The sequence below is a fragment of the Alligator mississippiensis genome, chromosome 9 (genome assembly GCF_030867095.1).
Source record: "Alligator mississippiensis isolate rAllMis1 chromosome 9, rAllMis1, whole genome shotgun sequence".
NCBI lineage: Eukaryota > Metazoa > Chordata > Crocodylia > Alligatoridae > Alligator > Alligator mississippiensis.
Window position 1 is genome coordinate 42,134,915 of NC_081832.1, and position 21,862 is coordinate 42,156,776.

The 21,862-nt window shown below is 44.9% G+C and overlaps 1 protein-coding gene across 1 annotated transcript; it reads right to left on the reverse strand.

Moving 5' to 3' along the window:
• Positions 1 to 5,577: 5,577 nt before the first annotated feature.
• LOC132252471 (protocadherin alpha-8-like) lies at positions 5,578 to 15,350 on the reverse strand. Its single transcript, XM_059733383.1, has one exon. It carries the CDS (start codon positions 14,349 to 14,351, stop codon positions 11,733 to 11,735), a length of 2,619 nt encoding a protein of 872 aa, XP_059589366.1. The 5' UTR covers positions 14,352 to 15,350; the 3' UTR covers positions 5,578 to 11,732.
• Between the last annotated feature and the right edge of the window lie 6,512 nt (positions 15,351 to 21,862).

The window sequence follows — 21,862 nt, forward strand, 5'->3', positions numbered from 1 at the left end:
AAGATAACTCTGACCTCAATCACTGAGCTTCAGTATGCTGACAATCCCATAGTATGTGCTCACTTGAAAGAAGAGTCTCAGGCAATCAGTGACATCTTTACTGAGACATACATGAAAATGAGACTGATGCTCTTAACATTCAGAAGATGGAAGTCCTTCACCAACAAGCTCCTAAAACAGTCCTAAATCCAGTAATCCAGAGCCATGGTAAGACTCTGGAGAACAATGAGTATTTCCCTACCTTGGAAGCCATCTCTTGGAAAAGGCTGACATCAATGAAGAAGTCCTACATCTCTTCAGATATGAAAGTGAAGCCTTTGAATGCCTGAAGAAATGAGTGTTTAAAGACTGCAACATCAGAACCAAAACCAAGGTCATGGTTTATTAAGCAGTCATGTTCCCACCTTTCTGTACAGAACCGAGATAAGGACAATGTACGGGAGGTATCTAAAGCTGTCAGAGAAGTACCATCAGTGCTGCCTGTGGAAGATCTTCTGAATCCAGTGGGAAGGCAGATGCACCAACTTTAACATCCTTCTGCTAGCAAACACCATGAGTATTTAGGTGATGATCATCAGACATCAACTTCACTGGGCCAGCCATCTCATCCAGATGTCCAAGCCAGACTCCTGAGCAAAATGCTCCCAGGTCAGCCAAGGTGTACGCTCACGATGGGGGCATAGGAAGTACTTCAGGGATGTTTTCAAGGACACGTTAAAATAAAGCAACCTTGATGTCAACTCATGGGAGACTAGTTCAGGACCAACTCAAACGGTGGAAGAGTCTGCTGCAGGGATTTCAGTACTTTGAAGCCTCACGATAACAACAGGAGATGGAAAAGCATGAGCTGCAGAAACAGTGTGTCTTGGACCAAATCAAGAATCCAACACCACTCAACCCACATGAAAACACATGTCCAAGCTTCAGTAAAGGCTGCTGATCCCAGATAGGCCTAATCAGCCATCTTCAGACACATAGATAACAACCATCAAGCAATCATCTGTGACTTCAAGGGATTGCCCCCCCCAAAAAGACTATTCAACATTCTTGTCTACACTGCTCAGTGTGCCCTCTATGAATTATTCTCTGGACACTATCTGAACCTGCAACAAATACAGAAGTAATTACTTTCCAATCTTAAGTTCCTAACACTCTGTGGAGCCCTTCACAATATAACTTATTCCTTTAGAAACACTAATGGCTTTATCTTCAGAACTCCCTATGAGTTTCCGTGGTACAGTTTTTCTGATATTTCACATGGGAGAATGCCAACTAGTGTTCAACTATGAGATGCATGCAATCCAAGTTTCAACAATTTAACTTTTTATAGTACTTTATAAGTTTACATAGGCTCCCATTGGCTTCAGCTCCAGTTTCAGCTGCTCTGTAAATCAAACATGGGTGTCTCAACTATGGCACCCAGCAAAGGAGGAATACACAATAGCCTGTATCTGTTATCCTTGTGTCTTCCAAATCTTTCCCCTTCCAAATGTTATCTCCCCTCTGTAGGCAAGTCACCTTCTCTCCTTTTCCTCCACACAACCTCGTGCTTTGAGAGCACATAAGAAACTGGATGCTGTCAAAAACATTTGTAGTAACTATAAAATAGGCAAAAATAATGGGTCTCATAAATTATGCAGTTCAAATCCAGGAAAGACGGAAGGAACTTGTTGGGCTGTCCACTGAACTACTGAAAATGTATTCCTAATATTGGCTGTATTAATCTTCATATTAATACAGACTTTTTAAAATATTTATCACCACTAACCTCTCCTCCCCTTCATCATCACCACTGTCATCATCATGCGAAGCCCCACCTAGGAGCTAGGTATTAGCATCACTATTACTGTCTTAAGGAAGCACATTTTCTTACATGGATCAGCACCATATTTTTACAGGAAAATCTACATCATAACAAAGCCCGTCATTGCCCTAGCCTGTTGCTTTTCTCTCAATGTGTTCTACCCTACCCTTTCCCCTCCACAGGGTCACCCACAAGGCAGTGGGGGCTGAGACTTTCCAGCACCCCATACTAGCCTTTCACTAGGGAGGCACTAGTGTGGCATTTCCTGAGGACTGCCCCACCACAGGCAGCCCCACCACATCCTCCTCCAAAGCAGGGTGTAGTTTTAGGTCATTCCCCAGGACCAGCTGCAGGCCTATCTGCCCTGGTCTTTCCTCCCCACACGGGGCTCCTGCATGTTCTTCCTGGGCTACTCACTCCTGGGCACTCTGTTGCAGCCTCCATCACATAACCTGCATCTCATCCGCTGACCTCATCACTTTCATAGGCTATCTCCCATCTGGAGGCTGAACTTCAGCCCCCTTCATATCAGCCTGCTTGCTGGCTGACCTCCTACCCTCTCTCAGCAGTGGATTCCTCCAGCATCTTCTAGGTCCTGCCCCAGCCCTGGGCCAATTGGGATGCCAGTAGCTCTCCACAGCCCTGGCCTGTCCCTCGTGGTGGGCTTGCTTGCCTTTTGACCTGTCAGCTCTGGCCCCCTTGCAGTGACTGGTCAAAAGTCTGAGGGTCAGTCTCAGACCTTTCCTATTCAGCAGGGGTCTATCCTGGGCCCCACCATAATGACATGCACAAAACCCTTGTTCAAGCCAGAGGTTTATTATTTGCTTACCTGTAACAGGACTTAGGTATATAGGAGGTATAAAAGGAATATGTCCAGAAATATTCAAGCAGTGGGGACAGGAGCTCACATCACAGCTTCATGCCCTCATTTTAAGTATCTGGAATGATGAGAAAATCCCACAAGACCTCAGGGGTGCCATAATTCAGACTATCTTCAAGAAAGAATACAAGTCTAACTGTGGAAACTATAGAGGGATCATCTTGCTATCCACCACAGGAAAGATCACTCTGAGAACCCTTCTGAACTATCTCCTTCCCTTTGCTGAAGAGCTCCTCCCAGAATCTCAGTGTGGGTTTAGGGCATCAAGAGGCACAACTGACATGGTCTTCACAGCTCACCACCTTCAGGAGAAATGCTGGGAACAACATAAGCCTTTTTACATGGCCTTCTTTGACCTCATGAAAGCTTTCAACCCTGTCAGCTGAGAAGTGTTGTGGAGGATCCTTCTGAGGTACAGATGCCTGCTGAAATCTGTCACTGTTCTCGGTCTGCTCCATGATGGTATGCAAGCAGTGGTTCTCAGTAATAGCTCTATCACAGATCCCTTTGAAAATAAAAGGAGAGTTAAGCAAGGCTGCATCACCACTACAACACTCTTCTCAATATTCCTTGCCATGATGCTACATCTGACCACCAACAAGCTTCCAACTGGACTGGAGTTAAACTATGGAATAGAAGGTAAGCTGTTTAACATCAGCCGACTCTGACCCAGTCACTGAGCTCCAGTAAACTGATGATGCTGTAGAGTGTGCTTACCCAGAAGCAGATAATCAGGCAATCATTGACATCTTTACCGAGGCATTCAAGAAAATGGGACTGATGCTTAACATTCAGAAGACTAAGATTCTCCACCAAGTTTCTAATGAACAGTCCCCAGCTCCAGTAATCCAGATTCACAGAGACTCTGGAGAATGTTAAGTATCCATCTCTCACAGAAGGCAAACATCAAGAAATTAATTCAGCATCGCCCCAAATGTGCAAGCGCAGTATTTAGACACCTGAAGAAATGGGTGTGTGACAGAGCACCTTTGGATGCCTGTCACTTTAAGAGCCAGAGCAGACATCAGGGCAGTCTGCTGATGGTGGCCAGAAAGACACGACTCAGCTGAATGGCTGCTCAGGGACACCTTGGAGGTAAGGGGCTATGGGGATGGTAGGATGCTCCTCATCCTGGGTATGACTGAAATTTGCACCCTGCCTGGTGGGGCTGTCCATGGTGGGGTAGTTCCTCAGAAATGCCAGGCCAGTTGCCTCCCCAGTGAAAGGTGGATAGGGGCACTTTATAACCCCAGCCCCCAGTACCCAGTGCATCATAGAACAGATAGTGGGGCCAGGCATGCCTATTGAGAGGGACCTGAGCCCATGGTGCAAGACCCTGAGGCCTGAATGAGAGTGCAGTGTGGAGCCATGCATGCCTAGAGTGAGGCACCTGATCCCAGGGGGTGTAAGAACTTGAGGACCCAGTGAGGAGGGCAGAAGTATGTGGCTCAGAAATTAGCTAGTGGCTGAGTTCAGCCCAGTGTGTGGCACAATATCTGCGGCCGCATAGAGTAGGGTGCACGGTGGTACCTGAAGCACTGCGCGTGGGCTGGCCAGAGAGTCAGTAGCAAAGTCTGGAGGTTGCAGAGTCATGGTAGAGGGTGGGTTGACTGGCCCAGTGATGGGGAAATATGAATGAGGTCCTGTGAGAGGAGGTGGAGTGCAAGAGTAGAGTGCAAGAGGCCCAACAAGGGGTAGAGTTTAGCCTGGCTCTGTACTGGTGCTATAAACAACTTACGCCATCTGCGAGGCATGGGACACAGTAAGAAGAGGTTAGAGTTGCATGTAAAACCCTTGGCATCACGGCATTAAAATGGGCAGCCACCCACATACTGCATCAGGTTTATCTCATCAAGTTGTGGCAGATGAGACAGGGCAGACTGCCCTAGATGGAGGGGTGGCTGGTATGGTGACTGGTCATGAGTAGACACCTTTCGTCACATAGTGTTTGAAGATTGTGACATCAGAACAGAAACCAAGCTCATGATTTATCCAGCAGACATGATCTCCACCTTGCTGTACAGACCTGAGACATGGACAATGTACAGGAGACATCTAAAATTGTTGAAGCACTATCACTGCTGCCTGTGGAAAATCCTCTGAATCCAGTGGGAAGATCGATACATCAACTTTAGCTTCCTCCTGCAAGCTAACATCACAGATATTGAGGTGATGATCATCCAACATCAAATTCATCGCACTGCCATATCATCCAGATTTCTGAGAGCAAACTCCTGAAGCAAGATGTATTCTTCCAATTCAGCCAAGGTGTATGCCCAAGAGGACAGAAAGCACTTCAGGAATGTCCTCAAGGCTAACTTTTAAAAATGCAACATTGTTGCCAACTCATGGGAGACTACTGCCCAGGACCTCCCTAAAAAGGGGAGGAGTCTACTGCAAGGTTCTCAGTACTTTGAAACCTCACAACAACAAGAAGAGATGAAAAAGTGGGAGCGGCAATAACAGCATGTCGCAGACCAAATCCATTGCTACCCAACCTACATGGAAACACATGTCTGATACAGTAAAAAATATCTTGATCACAACTGGACTTCATCACCTATCTTCAGACACACACATAAGACAATCATGGAAAACAATCATCCTTGACTGCAAGGGATTGCCAAAGAAAGAAGACTATTCACTACCTTGCTTGCACTGTGCAGTGTGTGCCTATGGATTCACTGGAATCTATACAAGCTTGCAACAAATATAGAAATAATTACTTCCCAATATTAATTTCCTAACACCCTATGGAGCCCTCCACAAAATAACTTTGTCCTTTCAAAACACCTTTATCTTCAGAACTCCCTGCGAATTTCCATGGTACTGTTTTTCTGACATTTCACAGGGGGAATACCTACTAGTGCTCAATGATGAGATGTACACAATCTGTGTTTTAAGAATTTAATGTTTTACAGCACTTTATAAATTTTAAACAGGCTTCCATTGGCTTTAGCTCTAGTTTTGAGTACTCATCAATCAAACACAGGTGTCTTAACCATGGCACCCAGCAAATGAGGAATACAATATAGCCTGTATCTCCTCTCCTTCTGTCTTCCAGTTCTTTCCCCTTCCACACGTCATCTCCCCTCTGTATAAGATCCATCTTTTCTTCTCTTTTTCCTCCACACATCCCGGTTCATTGTAAGCACAAAATAAACTGGGCACTCTCAAAAACATTTGTAGTGATCATAAAACAGACAGAAATAATGGGTCACATAAATTATGCTATTCAAAACCAGAAAAGATGGAAGCAACTGTTGAGCTGTCCATTAATCTTCAAATTAAATCAGGAATTTTATATATTGCTCATCACTAACCCCTCCTCCCCTTCATCATCACCACCATCATCATCATGGGAAGTCCCACCTATGAGCTAGGTATTAGTATCATTATTATTGTCTTAAGCACATTTTCTTGTATGGATGAATACCATATTTTTACAGGAAAATCTAGATCACAACAAAGCCCATTGTTGCAAAACATGACTGTAATATTCCAAACTTTTAAAACTCTTCATGACCTTATGAAAAGTGTGTAAATATAAAGGTGTTTTCCCTAACTATACCAACAATTTTTTACATATTTGTTTCTTTGTTAGTATTTCATGTCTTCCTATTGTTTTCTCTTTGACACCACTTTTATTAATGTCATCATTAAAATATAATAATTAATAAGATATGCCCAAACTCAGATAAAAGACATGAACCCAGAAGTGTCAAACTAGGTAGAACAAGGTAGGTTAGAAGCAGGAAACATATGGCAGAGAGTCAAAGAATCACCAGAATCAACAAAAAACCTTCAGAAGGTCTATATCACTATGGTTCTTTAGGAATATATTTTCTTTCACACATCTTAAAATACTCCTTTCTTCTGCAAAATCCAGAGATAGTGTGGTTTCATACAATAATGATATTAAATTAACAAATGATCATGCAAATGCATTGGGGTTCCATGTTTTTAGGCAGTGATTGTATCTCTATTAAAAAACAGTGGACGTAACTGTGTTAGATAGGAGCTGTAATTCTATTAAAAGACTGTGGAATAGTGCAGGCAACTGATTGGGATAGAATCAAGAACTCGGTACTGATCTCAAAAAGCAAATACTTTTGATATTGCTATGCTTCTGCCAGAATTGAAAGAACATTTGTCCTTTATCCAAGATAACAAGATTTAAAAAAATAGATCAAATTACAGGTATTACTGGAAGACTCCTTATCATCAAATGTTTAACTGGCAAAACAAGAATAAGACTGGGTTACTCCAAGTCACCACCCCACCATCACCTTACATCACAAACATCAAACTGAATAGTCTATGATTCTAGACACTGTCAAATAAAAGAAAAGAAAACATAAGTAATTCTACCATCATTCAGAATTTTAAACACAAGAAAAATACAAAACTGTAAGATTTCTTTAGAACATGACAAGAATAGGATTAAAGTCTTCCATGAATATGACTTATTTTTATTATATTCTCCACTCTATAACATTCACAAGAAGGTATATTGTGGTCACTAATCCATCTTTCAACAAACACTTGTACATATATAGGATAGATTATATTGTCAGAGCATGCTCCAGCTGAATTAATACTTAGGAAAAGGAGCAAGAAATCTTTATACTAAGAACTGGAATCTGACATTTTACCTATGAGAAACCCTATCCAGACTGAGTAAATAATTTTAAAATGATAATGTTCCATACTACTCCTCTAGAAAATATGGATGAAGGTAAACACATGGAAGACTTACAACACACCTGGCATTCAATTAAAATGATAGTAAAGTTCTTTCATTAACCAGTCCTGGAAATCTGTATGAAAGGCACTAACATGCAGGCTATACTTGAGACAAGAAAAATAGCCCTCTTTCACCTTCTGTATGGCTATAAATTGAACTGAAAGAAAGAAAGAGACTACTCAACATATTACAATATATATCATCAAGCTACATAACCCCAGCACTTAGGAATGAAAAAGGAAAAGCAGCTATGAAGCCAAACTCTAGAATCCTTACAGAACAATAGAAATCTCTGATTTTCCCACCACTAGAAGCATGAAAAAGCTTTTGATAGTGTTGTGTAGAAGTATTTGACCGGATTGGGTTCCCTGCTATATGGATCCAGCTTTCAAAGAAAAGGAAATACTATGTTACCACACCAAGCAATGTTCTTTTTAATCTATTGCAGCTGGAGTTCCATTCCCCAAAGGGGATTAAGGCAAGGATGCAAAATATACTAATGAATCCTATGCACAACAATGAATACTGTAAGTTAAAGCAGACAGGCAAGCAGACAAGATGGAAGGAAGAAAATTACTTTACAAAAAAAATGTGTGTGTCTTCAAGACCTGGGAATGTCATTTTAAAATTATATGGATGGATTACAAAGAAACCCAAATTATGGGAGGCTTAAAATGAAACAGGTCTACAGTCTGGTACAAAAAAACTCTCCAGGGCAGTATGATAATTGTCACAATCAAGAGACTGAACAATATAAAAATGTAAAACAAATATAACGATCTAGCATCAAATATCTAGTAGACCAATCTTTTACCATATCCAGTCACCCTTAGGAGGCAAAATTATATTTTAAATAATACTCTAGGCTACGGAGTTTTTAAAAAACATGGGAATTTTAAAAGACTCATCTTTCTAGAAACACAGGTATGCACTGCACAAAGAGTTAAAGCAATTTTTGTGTTCTAACACATGGCTCTGAGAAACAGTCAATATTTAGGAAAAGAATAACATCTGTACTCTTTACCATGAAAATTGTAAGAAAAAGTAACTGCCAAGTTCTATTCTCAGTACAAAGAAAATTGTTCAAAATTAGGTATCTCTGGAATTTCAAACCCATGAATGCTACTTTTGTAAACAAGTTGTATGTTTGTATGGATGATCGCATGATAACAAATATGTGGAGACAGAAGTACCTCTTTCATACTCAAGGGAAATACCCAGTTATTCAGGAGCACTGATTTATAAGTAGAGAATCCCTTGTTTACCTCAGTCTTCACAGGCAAGGTCAGCTTCCAAACTACTACACCAGGCAGAGCATTTTTAGGACAAGGTAAGAAGCCCTCAGTGGTGAAAGAAAAAGTTGAAGTTTATTTAGAGAAGTCAGAAATGTACAAATCCATGGGGCCAGATGAAATGCATTGGCAGATGCTGAGGGAGCTGGTTGATGTGATTGCAGAGCCACTGGCCATTATCGTTGAAAAATCATGGCAATCAGAGATGTCCCCAGAGGATTGGAAAAGGGAAAATATAGTGTCCATCTTTAAGAAAAGGAAGGAGGTGGATACAGGGAACTACAGACCACTCAGCTTCTCTTCAGTCCCTGGAGATATCATGGAGCAGATCCTCAAAGGAATCCATTTTTTAAGCATTTGCGTAAGAAAGGGGTGATTAGGAACAGTCAGCATAGATCCACCAAGGGCAGGTCATGCTTGATGAACCTGATTGCCTTCTATGATGAGGTGACTGGCTCTGTGGATGCGAGGAGATTGGTGGATGTGGTGTATCTTGATTTTAGCAGGGCTTTTGATATGGTTGCCCATAACATTCTCACAGGCAATCTCAGGATATATGGTCTGGATGAATGGGTTGCAAGGTGGATAGAAAGCTGGCTGTAGCATCAGGCTCAAAGTGCATTAATGGATGGCTGAATGTGGTATCAAGTGGAGTGCTCCAGGGGTCAGTCCTGAGCCAGCTTTGTTCAATGCGTTCAGTGACCTGGAAGATGGCATAGAGTGCATCCTCAGCAAGTTTGTAGATGACTCCAAGCTGGGGTGGGGGGTAGTAGATACACTGGAGAGTAGGGCTAGGATGCAAAGTGACCAAGACAAATTGGAGGATTGGGCCAAAAGGCACCTCATGAGGTTCAACAAGGACAAGTGCAAAGTCCTGCGCTTAGGATGGAACAATCCTGTACACCAGTACAGGCTGAGGGCTGACTGGCTGGGCAGCAGCTCTGCAGAAAAGGACCTGGGGGTTACAGTGGACAGTAAACTGAATATAAGCCAGAAGTGTGCCCCAGTTGCCAAAAAAAAAAGCCAGTGGCATACTGGGCTTCATTTGTAGGTGTTTTGCAAGTACTCAAGGGAAGTAATTATTCCCCTCTATTCAGCACTTGTGAGGCCACATCTGGTATATTGTGTTCAGTGTTGAACTCCCCACTACAAAAAGGATGTAGGCAAATGGGAGAGAGTCCAGTGGAGGGTCAAAAATGGTGAGGGGTTTGGGGACATATCTTATGAGGAAAGACTAGGAGAACTGGGTTTATTTAGTCTAGAGAGGAGGAGACTGAGAGCAGACTTAATAGCAGCCTTCAACTACCTGAAGGGGGGTTCAAAGGAGTGTGGAGCTAGACTGTTCTCAGTGGTGGGAGATGACAGAACAAGGAGCAATGGTCTCAAGTTGCAGGAAGGAAAGTTTAGGTTAGAAATTCAGAAGAATTTTCTCACTAAGAGAGATAGTAAAACACTGGAACAGGTCACCCAGACAGGTGGTGGAAGCTCCATCCCTGTGGGGTTTCAAAACCCAGCTAGACAACGCTTTGCCTGGAATGATCTAGTTGGGGCTGGTCCTGCTTTAAGGAAGGGTTGGACTAGATTAAACGACCAAGACAAAAAAGGCAAACACTGAAGCATTTTATATTGGATCCTATCATATGTATTAGTTGACAGCAGGCAGAGAACTGCAATATTTTCTGAAACAGAAACCCATTATCATAAAAATCTCTAATACTTTCTTCCACAAATGTTATTACCTAAAATGTATCGATGAAGTAGACAGGTTAAAAAATGGGAAGAGTAGTTATTGTACGGCTGTTTCAGGAATAACTCTGCCATTGGTTCACTACCAATAGCAAACTTATGCTTTGGTTACGTCTTCAAGTACTAGCTCAAAACAAAAGTAACTGTCATTTAATTTTAATGCCTTCAGAGGCATTTCTCTGCTATAGCTGGTTGTCTTGCAAATCAGTTATGCAAAAAAAGTGTCAGCTTGTGTTAACTTTTTTAGTGTTTGTGTAATTAGAAAATTATTCTGACACTTACATTATCCAGGGAAAGGTAAATTTAGAACTATTTCACTGTGGTAATAATTTCTACTTTCTCGCAGATGCAAGCATAACTTAAAAGCAGCTGACAAAGCATCTCAGCCGTAGCCTAATCTAATCTACCATGTAGATGCTACATGGTAGCATCTACATGGCTACCTAAAACATAACAATAACCACTGAAAGTAGGATTTCAATCAACAGTATTTCGGTTCAAATTTTCAATGGGAAAATTCAGTTTAAAACAGGGCCTCAAAAACCCAGGCAAAAAATACATCATCATAAAAAGATTTCTACAGGAAGAAATACTAAAATGAGTAAGGCTGCTCAGGGAGGAAATAAGGCAAAGAACTCAGGATGAGGGCACATGCATAATTCACACAAAGGACAGAGAAGTCTTCTGAAATATGAGAGGGAGGTGATATTAGATAAAATTGAGGAAGAAAATTGAGGTTTAGACCACACACAAGCTACCTCTGCAACGCACTGCTAACGGATACTAAGAAGGAATAGACTTTCTGGGAAACTGAAAAAAAGGACAAGACGTGTATCTGATAACTTGCATTAGAACCATTGCACAGGAAAATATAAAATACAGGTAACTGGTACACAACCTACCAGTTGGGAACAAGTGAGGTCTAATAATAAGGAATTAAGATTGACACTTTCTTTGTAAAAAAAATAAGCTCCAATAACCCATTACATAAATACAAGCAACTTTCTTCAATGTGTATATTATGGGTCCTCATCAGAGAAAATGAACCCGCAAGAATAATTATTACTCTGCTCGAAGTAGAAAGAGTGATCGCCTCTTTCTAAGGAACACCACGTGGCCGCTCTCCGGCAACAATCAATCAATCAATCAATCAATCAACCAATGAATTAACAAAACACAAGAATGGGGCCTCTGATCAAGGCTGAAAATTGGAACGCCTTCCTTCCAAGAAACATTTAAGGACAACGGGGGTCAAAAGATCTTCTAAGGAAAGGCCACATGGTAAAATTTACTCTGTAGGGTTTTGCGTTGGAGCATTAATCTGCAAACATACAACGGAAATCTCAAGCAAATGATCAATGCAACCATGGAGCGAAACGCGGGAGAAGCCGCTCCGCCTGAGGCGCGCTCCGGGAGAGGGGAAGCAATCTGGGAGCCGTGCAAGGAAAGAGGCGAATAAAGACATCTCACCATTGCGCTTCCATCCGGGCCGGCGCCGCCGCCTCCCGTCTTCTTGTCCGCACTGCCGGCGGCGGCGGCGGGCGGGCAGCCGGGGCTGAACACCATGAGGTCGGCCTTGCCCGCCGCCTCGCCGCCTCCCAGCTGGCGGCTGTGGCGCTGCGAGTACGACCAGCTGCCCACCTCGCTGGCGCACACCAGCGCCGCCTGGCCCGGGCCGCACAGCACCGCCGCCCGCGGCCGCCACCGCAGCGCCGCCGCCAGCCCCAGCGCCAGCACCAAGAGGCCGCACACGGCGCAGATGGCCAGGATCAAGTAGGCGTTCAGCTCCGACAGCGGCCCGTCGGGCCCGGCCGCCGCCGCCGCCGCCGCTCCGGCCGCCGCCGCCGCTCGGGCCGCCCCCGCCGCCGCGGCCGAGGCCTGCGCGCTGTCCACCAGCGACACGCTGAGCGTGGCCGTGGCGCAGAGCGCCGGCTCGCCGTGGTCGCGCACCAGCACCACCAGGCTGTGGCGCGGCCCGTCCGCCTCGTCCAGGGGCCGCGCCGTGCGCACCTCGCCGCTGTACAGCCCCACGCGGAAGGGCCCGGCGCCGCGCGGCTCCTGCAGCTCGTAGCGCAGCCACGCGTTGTAGCCCGAGTCCGCGTCCACGGCGCGCACCTTGGCCACCACCTGCCCCGCGCCCGCCGACTGCGGCACCAGCAGGGGCGCCGCGCCCGCCGCCGGCGCCCACACGGCCGGCGCGTTGTCGTTGGCGTCCAGCACGAAGAGCTGCACCGTGGCGCGGCCCCACAAGGCCGGCGAGCCCGCGTCCTGCGCCCGCACCTCGAACTCCACCACCTGCACCTCCTCGTAGTCCAGCGGCTGCAGCGCCCGCACGCGCCCGCTCGCCGCCTCCACCGCCACCAGGCTGGACGCCGGCCTGCCCTGCGCGCCGCCCCCCGCCACCGAGTAGCTCACGGCGCCGTTCTCGCCCGCGTCCGCGTCCCGCGCCCGCACCGTCAGCACCGCCGCGCCCGGCGCGTTGTTCTCCCGCACGAACGCCGTGTACACGGCCTGCGCGAAGGCGGGCGCGTTGTCGTTCACGTCCGCCACCGGCACGGCCAGGCGGCTGCTGGCCCCCAGCGCCGGCGCCCCCGCGTCGCGGGCCCGCACCTCCACCTCGTAGGCCGCCACGCGCTCCCGGTCCAGCGCCTCGGCCAGCACCAGCGAGTAGGAGTCGCGGAAGCTCGACACCAGCCGGAACGGCGCCTCGGGCCGCAGCCACAGCGTCACGGCCCCGTTGGCGCCCGAGTCCCGGTCCCGCGCGCGGATCAGCGCCACCACCGTGCCCGGCGCCGCGTCCTCCGCCACCGGCACCGACAGCGGCGTCACCCACAGCTCCGGCGCGTTGTCGTTCACGTCCACAAGCGCCACCACAACGCGGCAGTGTCCGGACAGGGGAGCTTGACCCTGATCCGCGGCCTGGACGTGAATTTCATACAGATTCATGTCCTCGAAATCCAATGCTCCTTTCACTTTGATCTCTCCGCTGCGCGAATCTATGCTGAATTTTTCTTTTACCCTGGATCCGACCAAGCTCCTGAACGAATAACGCACCTCCGCATTAACCCCTTCGTCCAAGTCTGTGGCGTTCAGATTTATGACTAAGGTCCCGTTAGCTGCGTCCTCCGGCAAACTCACTTCATAAACCGCCTGGCTGAACACGGGCGCGTTGTCGTTCACGTCCAGCACCGTGATCACCAGCTGAACAGTGCCCGTCAGCTCCGGTTTGCCCCCATCAGTCGCCGTCAGGAGCAAGTGGTGCACGGGGGTCTCCTCGCGGTCGAGAGACTTACTTAGCACAAGTTCTGCGGACTGACGTTTCTCATTTTTATTCTGTACATCCAGAGAGAAATATTCGCTGGGGCTGAGTTTGTAGCTGAGCAGGGCGTTAATGCCGATATCCGCATCAGACGCGACTTCTAGTGGGAAGCGCGAGCCCGGCAGTCTCGATTCGGCAATAAATAAAGATTCCTCATTTATCGGGAACACGGGCGCGTTGTCGTTGATGTCCTGAATCTCCACCTCCACGTGAAACACCCGCAGCGGCTTGTCCACCAGCACCTCCAGGTGCAGGGCGCAGCGCGCGCTCTGGCCGCACAGCTCCTCCCGGTCCAGCCGCGACTGCACCACCAGCGCCCCGCTCTCCGCCTTCACCTCCAGCGAGTCGCGCCCGCCCTTCCACACCAGCCGCAGCCTCCGCGCCGCCAGCTCCCCGGCCTCCAGCCCCAGGTCCTGGGCCAGGCGACCCACCAGCGTGCCGGCCTTGGCCTCCTCCGGCACCGAGTACTGCAGCGGGCCGCTCCCCGCCGCCCAGGCCGCCTGCAGCAGCACCAGACGCAGCAGCTGCCTCCCCGCCGGGCCGCCTAGTCTGGGCGCCGACATGGCAGGTCCGAGCGGTGTTACACCAAATGGCTCTTGCGTGGCTGGTAATCCAGGACACCGACTGTAATGGCCTCCGGAATTATTCCGCCATCCTCCCCTGCACTCGGACTGAACTATCAACTCGGAATAAGGGAGGAGCTGCGTTTTCCCTTCCCACTTAAGATATTTTTTGCGGTGAACAGCGACACCCTGTGTCCTAACATTTTAATGCCTTTTGGAAATTGCACCGGTCTTCCTGTATTTCTCTTGCCCTGTTGTGAATGACGCTGCCCATCCCGATTCATACTTCAGTGCTCTTTTGTATTGTAAAATCATTAACGGGGCCCAGGCTTTAAACGCTGATCATATTTTCATTTCTAATATATTGATTAACGCTTCCCTTCATTGTCACCTGCTACAACTCTGACGGTTGTAAACATGAGCGTATTCCTTTACATTTATGCGGTCCTGTTGAAAAGGAAAGGCTGTGGGTATTGCTCCGCAGAGAAGGAGAGCTGGCCCTCGTTTATCTAAGCAGCCTCCTTCCAGATTCCCTGGTCTGTCTATTTGTGAGGTGAGAGGAGCAGGAATGCCTTTCCGCTAGGTGTTGAAGTGGCATCGGCGAAGGACGTTTAGAAACCTCTAAACACCGAAGGTTTCCTGTCCGTGCGGGCGGGAGGAGGCGGGAGGAGGGGATGAGGGACCGCTTTCCCTGAAAATACAGCCAGGATCCCTACAGGGGTCCGCAGTCAGCAGGAAGCCGCTGCCCGGCTTGAACCGCTTTCCAGCAGTTGCCGCCGCGCCGGATTTCGCTGCAGCCGCCGCGTTTCCCATGAACGGGAAACATCCCTTCATTTCCTTTCGCGGCAGTGGGCTCTCCCGGCTGTGACGACCTCAGGCTGCGGCTGCAGACACACGAGGCACCAGCGGATTCTCTCTCACGGAACTGAAGGTGCCGGACACAGGGCAATCAGCATGACCACACCAAGGGCAAGGAGGACGCCAAGACAGAGGATCCCACGCGCAGTAATTGGATGACGCGGGGACAACTGCAGGGGGGTAGGGGGCGGGGAGGCAGAGGCAGTTTCATCCTCTTTCTCAGCCTGAATGGGCTTCTAGCAACCAATAGAGTTCTTTGACTACAGCGAAGCAGGGTTTAGCTGACTGGGGACGCCCAGGAGGCCGAGGCCGAGGGAGGATTCCTTCTCTAAAAGCACTAGTACACATGCTCTGCAAAGCTGCTTTCCCCTTCTCTTTGTAGGACTCACCATTGGACTTGTTGGCTGACTGGCCCTGGCTCTTTTCAATGGGACCTTAACGCAAGACACGTGGGAAGGTGTTAGCTAGAAATGCCGAGACGAGGGGTAGGGGAGAAGCTCACATCACAGCGTCATGCCCTCATCTGAAGGACCTGGAACGATGAGAAAATCCCGCAAGACCTCAGGGATGCAATGATTCTGACAATCTTCAAGAAAAGAGATGAGTCCATCTGTGGAAACAACAGAGGGATCACCTTGCTGTCCAGCACAGGAAAGCTCATTCTGAGAACCCTCCGGCACTGTCTCCTTTCCCTTGCTGAAGAGCTCCCCCAGAATCTCAGTGTGGGTTTAGGGCATTGAGGCACAACTGACATGATATTCACAGCTCACCAACTTCAGGAGAAATGCTGGGAGCAACATAAGCCTCTCCACATGGCCTTTGACCTCATGAAAGCTTTTGACTCTGTCAGCTGAGAAGTGTTGCGGAGGATCTTTGTGAAGTACAGATGCTCACTGAAATTTGTCACCATTCTTTGTCTGTTCCATGAAGGTATGTGAGTCGTGCTGCTTAGTAATGGATCTATCACAGATCCCTGCGAGCATGACATGGGAGTTAAGCAAGGCTGCATCATCGCTCCAACACTCTTCTCAATATTGCTTGCCACGATGCTACATCTGACCACCAAGATTCCAATGTCAGCCAACTCTGATCCAAAACAAAGACCACCCTTACCTCAATCATTAAACTCCAGTATGCTGATGATACTGTAGTGTGTGCCTACCCAGAAGCAGATAATCAGGTAATCATCCACATCTTTACCAAGGCATATAAGAAAATGGGAAGCTTAACATTCAGAAGACTAAGGTCCTCCAGCAACAGGCTCCTATGAACATTCCCTAGCTCCAATAATCCAGATTCATGGTGAGACTCTGGAAAAGACGTTGCATATTTCTTATATCTTGGAAGCCATCTCTTGCAGAAGACTGACATCAACAAAGAAATCCAACATTGCCTCAAATATACAAGTGCAGCCTTTGGCCACCTGAAGAAATGCATGTTAGGAGATTGTGACATCAGAACAGAAATCAAGCTCATGGTTTATCCAGCAGGCATGACCTCCACCTTGCTGTACAGAGCTGAGATGGACAATATCCAGGAGACATATAACATTTTTGGAGAAGTATCATCAACACTGCCTGTGGACGATTCTCTGAATCCAGTGGAAAAACAGATGCACCAACTTTAGCATCCTCCTGCAAACAAACACCACAAATTTTGAGGTGATAATTATCCAACAACAACTTAATTGGGTCACCATGTCATCCGTATGACTGATTCCAGACTCCTGAAGCAAGTTGTATTCTCCCAGTACAGCCACGGTGTATGCCCAAGAGGACAGAAAGTGCTTCAGGGATGTCCTCAAGGCCAACTTAAAAAAAATGCAACTTCATGTCAACTCATGGGAGACTATTGCCCAGGACCTCCCCAAATGGAGGAAGCATCTACTTTAGAGGTATCAGTACTTCAAAACCTCACAACAACAAGAGGAGATGGAAGAGGGAGCGCCAGTAACAGCATTTCCCAAACCAAATTAAGAATCCATTGACCCCAAACCTATATGGAGACATGTCCAAGATGCAGTACGGTCTCTCGATCCCAGCTGGGCTTCATTGGTCATCTTTGGACGCACAGATAAGACAATCATGGAAGACAATCATCCTCGACTGCAAGGGACTGCCAAAGAAAGAAGACTGTTCAATATTGTTCATTTCACTGTGCAATGTGTGCTCCATGAATTATTCCCTGGAAACTATCCAACCCTGCAATAAATACAAAAGTAATTACTCCCCAATATTAAGTTCCTAACACTCTATGGAGCCCTGCACAAAATAACTTAGTTCTTAAGAAACACTGATGCTTTTATCTTCAGAAATCCCTGTGAGTTTCCATTGTATTGTTTTTGTGATACTTCACAGGAGGGATACCTACTAGTGCTCAACTATGACATGCATGCAATCTGAGTTTCAAAAATTTAACTTTTTACGTACTCTATAAGTTTTAAACAGGCTACCATTGGCTTTAGCTCCAGTTTTGAGTGCTCATCAAATCAAACACGGGTGTCTTAACCATGGCACCCAGCAAATGAGGAATATATTATAACTGGTATCTGCCCTCCTTCTGTCTTCCAATTCTTCCCCTTTCTACATATCATCTCCCCTCTGTAGGTGATCCATGATCTCTCCTCCTTTTCCTCCACACATCCCAATGCATTGTAAGCACAAAAGAAACTGGATGCTCTCTAAAGCATTTGTAGTGACCATAAAACAGACAGACATAATGGGTTACATGAATTACACTGTTGAAAATCAGAAAGATAGAAGCAACTGTTTGGCTGTCCACTGAACCACAGAAAATGTATTCCTAATATTGGCTGCATTAATTTTCAAATTAAATCAGGAATTGTTTATTTTTCTCACAACTAACTGCTCCTCCCCTTCATCCTCACCCTCATCCTAATATTGTGAAGCCCCACCTAGAAGCAAGGTATTAGCATCATTATTATTGTCTTAATCAAGCACATTTTCTTGCATCTATCAACACCATATTTTTCCAGGACAATCTAGAACATGACAAAGCTTTAATATTCCAAACTTTTACATCTCTTCATGGGCTTACAACAGTATGTACATATAAAGGTGTTTCCCCTACCTATACCAGCAATTTTTACATATTTGTTTCTTTGTTGCTGTTTTATGTCTTGCCATTGATTGTAACTCTATTAAAAGACTGCAGAATAGTACAGGCAATTAATTGGTATAGAATCAAGAACCCAGTATTAGTCTGAAAAAGCAAATAAATACTTTCTATATTGCTATGCTTCTGACAGAATTTAAAGAACAGGTCTCCCTTATCCAAGATTACTAGATTATTTAAATACATCAAAATATACATACCACGGTCTGGTTCCTTATCATCAAAGATTTAACTGGCAAAACAAGAATAAGATTGGGCCACCCCCATCACCACCCCACCATCACCTTAGATCAAAAACATCAAACTGAAGGGTCTAGGATTCTAGACGCTGTCAGAAAAGAAAAGAAAGAGAAAAACATGAGTCATTCTACCAGCATTCAAAATTTTGAACACAAGAAAAATACAAAACTGTAAGATTTCTTTAGAACATGACAAGAATAGGATGAAAGTCTTCCATGAATAAGACTTATTTTTATTATATTCCTCATTATATAAAATTAACAAGAAGATAGATTGTGTTCACTAATCCATCTTCTGACAAACACTTGGTACACATATAGGAAAGATTACATTGTCAGATCATGCTTCAGCTGAATTAATACTTAGGAAAAAGGGGCAAGAAATCTCTATACTAAGAACTTGAATCTGAAATTGTACTTGTGAGAAAATCTATCCAGACTGAGTAAATAATTTTAAAATCAAGTGTTCAATACCACTCCTCTAAAAAATATGGATGGAGGTATACAAAGTGGAGACTTACAACACACCTGGCATTCAGATAAAATGATATTGAAGTTCTTTTATTAATGGGTCCTGGAAATCTACATGGAAGGCACTAAAATGCAAGCTATACTTGAGACTGGAAAAACAGCCCTCTCTCACCTTCTGTATCACCATAAATTGAACTATGAGAGAGAGAAAGAGACTGTTTGGCATATTGAAATATATACCATCCAGCTACATAACCCCAGCACTTTGAACTGAAGAAAGGAAAGCTGGTACAAAGCTAAACTCTAGAATTCTTACAAAAAAATAGAAATCTTCAAATTCTCCCACCATTACAAGCATGAAAAAGCTTTTGATAGGGTTGGGTAGAAATATTTGACAAGATTGGGTTTCCTGCTATATGGATCCAACTTTTGTAAAGAACAGAAATATTATATTGCCACCCCAAAAAATCTTCTTTCTAGTCTATTACAGCTGGTGTTCCTTTTCCCAAGGGGGAATAAGGCAAGGATGAAAAACATATTAATAGATCTAATACACAGCAATGAATACTGTAAGCTAAAAGCAGGCAGGCAGGCAGGCAGGATGAAAGGAAGGAAATTACTTTACCAAAGAAAAAGTCTCTCTCTTCAAGATCTGGGAAACTTATCTTAAAATTTTACTGATGGATCACATTGAAGCCCAAATTATAGGAGGATTAAAATGAAACGGGTCTACAATCTGGTACAAAAAGCTCTCCAGGGCAGTATAATAATTGTTACAACCAAGAGACTGAAAAAATGTAAAAGTGTCAGACAAATATAAGGATCTAGCATCAAATACCTAGCAAACCCATCTTTTGCATCTCTAATGACCCTTAGGAGGTTAAACAATAGTTTAAACAATATTCTAGGCTAAGGATTTTTTTGTCAAACATGGGAATTTCAAAGCACTCCTCTGACTAGCAAACACAGATATGGATTTTAGAGAGAGTGAGAGCATTTCTCTATTCCAGTTTCTCTATTCATGGCTCTCAGAAAGAGTCAGTATTTAGGAAAAGGTTAATCCAAGTTGCAAGGACTTAACTTTTTACAGAACCTTATAAGTTTTAAACAGGCTGCCCTTGGCCTTTGATCCTACAGCTGTGAGTGGTCTGCAGACCAAAAGCAGGTGCCTCTCTCTGTAAAGAAATCCTCTCCCCCTCTTTCTGCCCTTCGCTTGGGTCAGCCCAGGTGCCAAGAGAAGGTCTGTAGCATTGCTGTGGCATGTAGGCCAAGCAACAGGAGAAAATAATGGAGCGAAATGAGGGAAAAGTCACTGCTCATCAGGCGGGATCCAGAATGGGGGAATAGTCTCCATACAAGGAAAGAGGAGAATAAATACATCTCACTACTGCACTTCTATCCAGGCTGGCGCCACCTTCAGTCTTCTTCTCCACACTCCCAGTGGTGAGAAGGAAGCTGGGGATGAACACCATGAGGTCACTACACTGATATAAGCATAATGACTAACATGAGTTGAAAGGTAATAAGTAAACAAAGAATTACATGTCAACCCAGACATATAACTGTAGAATGCATTTCTCTTCGTATTTTGAAGACAAAATTCTAGGAAATCCTTTTTGCTCATTCTAAACAGAAAGTGGCATTTGACTGGGTTGAGTGGCCAAACTTAGCTCAATGTATAAAAATATTCAAATTTACCCTTAAGTTTCTGTGATATATATTTTCTGCTTTCTAAATAACACAATCTATAAAAGGGAAGAGAAATGGCAGAGAAACAATACACCCAGGATCCTCTTTGACTCCTTCTGGAGAAATATACAGCTGTCTCAGAAGATACCTGGACTCTGGAGTTAAATTTAGCTTCAATTCAATTACATCTTTGGAAACAAGTATCAATGATCTATTCTTTAAATGACCAGGAAAACAAAAATGTGAACACTGCAGCATTATATATTGAATCCTATCAAAATATGACATTCTATTTACAATCTTCATATATTCAGATTAAATACCTCAACAAAAAAAATGACAGATAACAGTGTAGGACCATAAAGAAATAAATTCTGCTTTACTATTTAAATTTTCCAAAATTCAGCAATAACCAGGAATAAAATAGATGTGTTAGATGACATGGTGCAGACAACTGCAATATTTTCTAATACTGACACCTATTCTTATACAAATCAATAATACTTTCTTCCAGAAACAGTACTACCTAAAATGTGTGGACAGAGTAGACAGGTTAAACCCTGGGGAGAGTCATTATTGCACAGCTGAACCTGCGATAACTCTGCCATTGGTTAGCTATCCACCGGTAACCGAAGCTAGACTACAATAAATGCCTCCTACTTAAGTTAGGGTGAGAAGGAGGGATGGAAGAGAACTCTGGATCACCTGACACATGATACCTCTTCCCCTTTTCAAATGGTGTAACTATACCTCTGTCTACCTGCAGTCTTGATTTTTATCTATCTTTATATGTCACAAAAGTAATGGGAAAATAATGTTTCCCATTTCTTTCTGAAGAAGAAACAAAATCACATACTTTGAAAAGATGATACTACTCAGCCCTTTCACATAATGGCTGCACAGACATTCTAAAAGCTGAAGAGAAGAGGTTAATTTCAAAAGGATAATGAAATAATATTCAGAAATTATTCAGAAGCCGATAAAAAAATAGTAGTTTTAGAATACTATTTTAGAAAGTGAAGGAGAAAGAATGTCTCTGCTTTTAAATTTAGCAACGGTTTCAAGCAGTTGTAGTCACTGTAATGAAAGGCTGATCCTAGTATTCTTTTCAGATTTTTT

Bases quoted from the DNA above. Each gene is read 5' to 3' on its own strand.
- LOC132252471 (XM_059733383.1), bottom strand. From the start codon at position 14,351: ATGTCGGCGCCCAGACTAGGCGGCCCGGCGGGGAGGCAGCTGCTGCGT.